Source organism: Pyrus communis, chromosome 1 (assembly GCF_041283825.1).
Source record: "Pyrus communis isolate YQ-2024b chromosome 1, ASM4128382v1, whole genome shotgun sequence".
NCBI classification, from domain to species: Eukaryota; Viridiplantae; Streptophyta; class Magnoliopsida; order Rosales; family Rosaceae; genus Pyrus; species Pyrus communis.
In genome coordinates, this window is record NC_142565.1 from 8,737,604 (window position 1) to 8,743,603 (window position 6,000).

At 37.5% G+C, this 6,000-nt stretch overlaps 1 protein-coding gene across 6 annotated transcripts; it reads right to left on the minus strand.

The window, feature by feature from the left end:
- Nucleotides 1-2,174: 2,174 nt before the first annotated feature.
- Nucleotides 2,175-4,609, minus strand: LOC137721097 (B3 domain-containing transcription factor NGA1-like). Of its 6 annotated transcripts, none has more exons than XM_068460211.2 (3): nt 4,216-4,609; nt 3,877-4,009; nt 2,175-3,782 (listed from the first exon to the last, which is right to left on the minus strand). In XM_068460211.2, exon 3 carries the CDS (start codon nt 3,726-3,728, stop codon nt 2,454-2,456), a length of 1,275 nt encoding a protein of 424 aa, XP_068316312.2. In that variant the 5' UTR covers nt 3,729-3,782; nt 3,877-4,009; nt 4,216-4,609; the 3' UTR covers nt 2,175-2,453. The 6 variants fall into 6 exon arrangements, with proteins under 6 accessions (XP_068316312.2, XP_088552237.1, XP_088552234.1 ...); XM_088696111.1 differs by having other exon boundaries at nt 2,175-3,742; nt 4,216-4,486; XM_088696108.1 differs by having other exon boundaries at nt 2,175-3,775; nt 4,216-4,486.
- Between the last annotated feature and the right edge of the window lie 1,391 nt (nt 4,610-6,000).

The window sequence follows — 6,000 nt, forward strand, 5'->3', positions numbered from 1 at the left end:
ATTACCAACAATTTAGGGTTTTGGCTTTCATAAGCAACCCAGTGACCCTTGTCCAAGTTGAAGTTGATCAGGAAGATTAACAGCAGCTGCGAACAATTAAGGGTAACTGCAGCTGTGAAAACAATCAACCATAATCCAGATTTTTCATGGCCGGCACCACAATCTTGTTTAGTTACACGAGAGGGATTGATATTATAACAATGGAAATCTGCAAATAAATCGAAATAAATAGAAAAACTATTACTTTATGCAGTTTCAGTTTGTACACAAAGGCGGATGCACACTTGGACCTAGGTCCTAGGACCACTCGGAGTTCAGAAAATATACATGTGACGGTCTTCTAAGATCCCTTAGATTGTTTTGTACGGGTCCTTTTGTACCTATCAAGTGTTTGATGTAATATCTGCTAAGCATATCTTGGCAGGTTGCATAGACAACACTTCACAAATTCTATCGATATCATTCATCAAGTGTCCGATAAACTTGAAAAAAAAATTTGCACACTTCGTGCTCTATTTTTATCTAAAAAACTTGGACCTTTAACATTGGGACTGCCTAAGATTTGAATCCTGGATCCGCCACTTTGTACCATTCCTTTGGAAAATATATATGTTGTATTATTTTCTAATTTTCTTATTGATTAGTAGTCACGAAGTTTGAAAACCCCATTTGTTTGAACAAAATTTGAGTGTCAAACAGTTAAAGAGTACTAGTACTACTGTTACTGATAACTCAGAAACAGCATTTCTATTAATCAGCCCTGACATCAAACAATTTAATTTACGTTACATATAGAATAAGTTCTGTTAAATGAACCCTACAAGAAAAATGGCCTTTGGGTATAAAAGTAACGACACAAATGAGGAGTTTGTGTCTCAGCTACAAACGTACGTATACCAGTTTATAAATCCAATTTTGGCAGGCCATTACCAGCTGCAAACGTTCGCATACCAGTGAAGAGAACAAGGAAACTTGTTAGAGTGCAGTGTTTATATTAATTTGGAAACTAGATTAGATATATAGCTAGAGCATGAAGTGATTAACGAAAGGAGATGGGATTAATTAGTAGTTACAAATTACTAATTAGGAAGTAAGAGTTATATACTTATATTATATGTATACATTCTCATATATATATATATGACTGAATTGCACAAAATATAATTGATTCTTTTTGGCAAAGGTTATTACAAATACACTGTTTAATTTACAGAAGAAATTATTTAGACTAGTATAATTTCTTACAAAAGGAATTACTCACATATATATAGAGGCAGACTGTATGTTATATTAATTTACACCTAATTAAACTCTATCTACCTGCAGGTTTTTGCAGTATCAAGACAAAGTCAAAACAGGCTGGATACATATTAAGAAAAATTAAACATATGAATTACCTATTAAGGTGATAAAAAGTAGGGCAACAACAATATGTCCTTGGCCATATATAACACCGGAAGAACTTTGAATAAAGTTGATTAATTTGGACTAGTTAAGAACATAGATGATAGATGTACCTTTTTAACATCAATGAGCTTTCTGCACCTAGCCTTACCTGTAAAGGGTGCCTAATCTAATTAGCTGCAGCAGCAAATAGTAATACATAATAAAGAAACTAATTTTAATTAAATTGTTCATATATATCAAGGATGTTGCAGCTACAGCTATATATATATATATATATATATATATATATATATATAAATATATAACAAAGTCATTAATTCAAACTAGTAAGTAGAAGAAAGTTTGAACCTCTAAATATCAATGTAATTACGAATTACTAGAGAATAAATGTACAATTAATTTGTTCAGACCAAATAAAAAAGTACAATCTTTAACGGGCAAGCTATATCATCAAAGTGGATCGGCCTTTTCTTCCTTAAATTGTGGTCTAATATTGAAAATTAGGTGTGCATTGTGCAGTAGTAGTCAAAGTAAGGACTAAGTACCTAGGGTGCCCTTAATATACAAAAATAGACGCACACATACACACACACACACATATATATATATATATATGTACGTATGTATGTATGTATGTATGTATGTATGTATACTGGAGAGCTCAAGCACGAACCAGTTATATATATAAGGAAAAAAGAAATGCAGTAGTAATAGTAGTAGTAGTACTCTGATCAATTTGAAACTGCAAATTCGGGTACTAGTGTAAATTGATGTAAAGAAAAATGCTTGTTCACTTTTGTTTATATATTTATTTTCCTGCTAATTCACGGCAAATGAACTCTTTTCTAGCGAGCTTGGGATCATCATATATGTCCAAATAAATCGACAAGTGAAGTAGATTGCTCCTTTATTTGGAAGGCAGCTGATCTACAGCTAGACCTGTGTCGCTGGGGGGACCATGTCCATTGGGGTACCTTTAATTCAAGAGGAAATTGAACTAGTGAAGATCAAAAAGTCGTTATTGACATAGCAAACGATCAAACTCTCTAGGGATCCAAATAAAACGAAGTTGTAGATTTCCCTTTGTTTGAGGGGAAGTGATGATCTGGTGGAGTACTACTACTACTTGTACTGGGCAACCTAATGAATTCGAGTGGAGGAAAAGCCAGTGAAGATGTCGATGATGGAAGATGATGATGATGAGGTTGATAGGGTATTGCTGTTGAAGACAATATCTGACATTCTTGATGATCATCCTCTTCAATTGGACTACTTGAGCATTCCATGTTCACACCAAAAAGCCTAAGCTTCTTACCAGCTGATGAAGCAACACTAGCACTACTGGTACTAGTAGCACTATTCTTATAATTACCATGTTGATAAAAAGGCACCGAATCGATCACCATTGGATATTGATGATGAATCACATGTTGATCCCTCCCATCTTGCAATTGATGAAGCTGATGCGGTAAATATTGTTGATTCATGATCTGATAGTTGTGATGCTGGTGGTGGTACGGATGATGAACATTGTTGTTCGAGTGAAGAAAATGTTCGTGGTGTCTAAGAGGCATAGATGACATCACAGAAGAAGGCAGCGGCCGCTGCAGTAGCGAGTAAAGCCTGCCTCCGCCATAATGGTTATGAGGATGTAGTTGAGGCGGAAGAGGAGGGGGAGGACGGCGCCTCCAGTCAATGTACAATCTGTCCTTCCCCAATTCCCCAACCCCTCGCTCAAACGATACAATGTCACCGGCATCCAGCTTCTTCTCCTTCACAAAACGGCTCCACCCTTTTGTCATGACATAGCTCTGGCTGCTATTCCAATAAGAGTACCTAAACCGCCACGGCTTTCCCGTCCGGTCTTGGAAATTCAAAAGCAAGCCCTTGTCGTTCGATGAGGAGTCAAGTGGGAAGTACCGCTCCGCGTGCTGCTTCGGAATGACCAGGCGGTTGAGCTTCCCAACATCGCTTGGCGTCACAACCTTGTCAAACATGTGCTCTCTTTCAGAATTAGGAGGCCAGTAATTCGGGTCCGTACCACCATCAGAAACCTGATCTTTGTTTAGTGATAAGTCCATGAAGTTGATGGCTTCCGGAGAGCTGTGATTCTGAGCATCAAGCCACGGCCTTTGCTGGCCGTACTGCTGGTGGTAGTGCGGAGGAGGCGGAGGAAGAAGGATGCCTTTGTACTTTGGTGAGGACCCAGAATTGCTGTTACTTGTGGTGATTATATCCTCCTCTTCCTCTTGATCTTCTTGTTCTTGATCTTGATCTTCTTTGTCAGAATACCCCTTTTGATCTCTTTGCATAAAGTCCATGATCTTGTTATATTCTATCACAATGATTTGCAATATTATCCAAAACCCTATCACCTGATTAGTGTAGGACATGAATAATTGAATAAAATAATAATAATAATAAGGAATTTTATGTATTAAAAACTGGCTTGCATGTAAGAACGCTCACCTCAAATTATACCTTTATGAAAATTGTTATCTTTTTGTGCTTCTGATCAGATCTCTGAGGCCCCAAAGTCTGAGACCATCATCCACAAAAGAGGGTCGGTGCCTTCCTTGACCAAAGCCGAAAAACGCAAACCCTAATAAAACGTGACTAAATTAGCCATGGACGGCTCAACCATAAGGTCAGGAAGTCGTAAACTAGCTTCTTGGCATATAAGTGTTGACCAAACTATGCTACTAAACTAGAGGGATAGAGAGAGACAGAAAGAGAGAGATGGATACACACATATATATATATATATATGTTTAAATTTACAGGTTAATTGAGTAGCTAATTAATTACCTTTTGTGAAGCTTTACAATGAGAAGCAAAACATCAAATTCCGTCTTCCATTTTTCTTGTTTAGAAGAAAAAAACTGTGTCTGAGCGGGGGAGAGAGAGAGAGAGAGAGAGAGAGAGAGGGATCGGAAGAAGGAGGAGAAGAAATTTTTATACGTAGGGGCCCATGAAAGATGAGGTTTTGGGTCATGTGAGGTTGTCCTTTTCTTCAATAATTTTTTGGGTGCAATCTCTCTCTCTGTCTCCCTCTATATGTATATATATGTATATGTGTATATATATTTCTGCGTGTGCTAAGTAAATAAGAACCAGAACCAGAGAGAAAGATCTAGCTCAATTTACTGTGAGATGAATTTGCCAGTAAAGAGTACCTAACTATTATTTTTAATTGAAGGCCACTTGTCTACGTAGAGAGGACACGTTTGTATTGTATTGCCAGATAGATAGTTAGGTTTGGGGTTTTTGACTTTTGGTGTCATCGATTGTACGTGTAGTGCTTGCTGCTGGTCCTGCCAGCCAGTGGCAAAAGCTGTGGGCAAGCCAAGCGCCCAGGGGATGATCAGGCACACCACACTACACCAAACTTCTCACCATATGGTCGGATGGAGTCCCCTTAATCTTAGACCAATGCTTCATGAGTCGTTCACATCTTGCTCGTACAATTCCGACCCTCTCCGTCGACTGTAATGATTAAATAAAGTGATGAGTAAATATTGTACAAATAATTTTATTTTAAACGCTATTTAAATTCATCCATATTACTTTGACGAAGTTTATTAAGTTAAACATGGGTTCTCTTTGCAAGCAATTTTGTTGTTAATTTGAATGGAGGACATTCTTAATATGATAATCTTGGTTTTATTTATTTTTTTTTTTAAGAAGGGGACCAGCTGGTAGTTTCGCCACGGCAGTCCATTCTTCCGGTGGCCGGAAAAAACTCACAAAGGCATTTCAGCCTCCCCTAGCCCTTATCATGTGATTCACCAGGGCCAGGAATCGACCCAGAACGTGCCGTGTGGAATATGAGCCTGAAATTCTTGGTTTTATTTGACTTTCACTATATTATGTTGTATACTAATGTGAACCAAATTATAGTGCACATGTCTGGATTTTCCATTTTTGAAAATAAAAGTGTACTAGTCAAGCCCATTGAATTTGTGATATATCTTTCAAAATTATGCACAAGTTTTGACCTTAAGTAATGCCTAGCTAGCAGGTATACTATTTTTAAGGCTTTTTAGCCAAAATAGTCTTTGAGATTTGCATAACTCCTCACTTTGGTCCCTGAGATTTGAAATCAATAAAAATGGTCCCTGAGTTTGTCCACCATCACTCATGTAGATATGTAAATTTCGTTGCATACAAATGATGCTTCACAAAGCTCCACGTGGCATATAACTCATCACAAATGAACAAGTCATCAATGACATGTGGCACAAGTCAAGCAAAAGAAGTAGAAAACTTCCCCCAAATGCGGCAAAAGGGGAGAAATCTCCCTTAAATTTGGCAAAAGGGTCCAAATTAATCCTCAAACCGGAAAGAAAGTTAATTAAAGCATCTTCATAAAACAAGCAAGAATTGAAGATTGCTCACAAAATAGGCAACAAGGGCTCTTAAATTCGGCCAAGCAAGGGAATTAAGACACATGTTCTTCTCCCATGGATGAATTAGGACATAAATCAAAGCCAAATACATCCAAAGGCAAGCCTTGAAAAGCCTATAAATACAAGGTCCTCATACAAGCATAGGGTCGAAAAATCTCTACACAGAAGAACCTCTGCCAAAACT

Coding starts and splice junctions, on each gene's coding strand:
- LOC137721097 (XM_068460211.2), bottom strand. CDS start 3,728: ATGGACTTTATGCAAAGAGATCAAAAGGGGTATTCTGACAAAGAAGAT.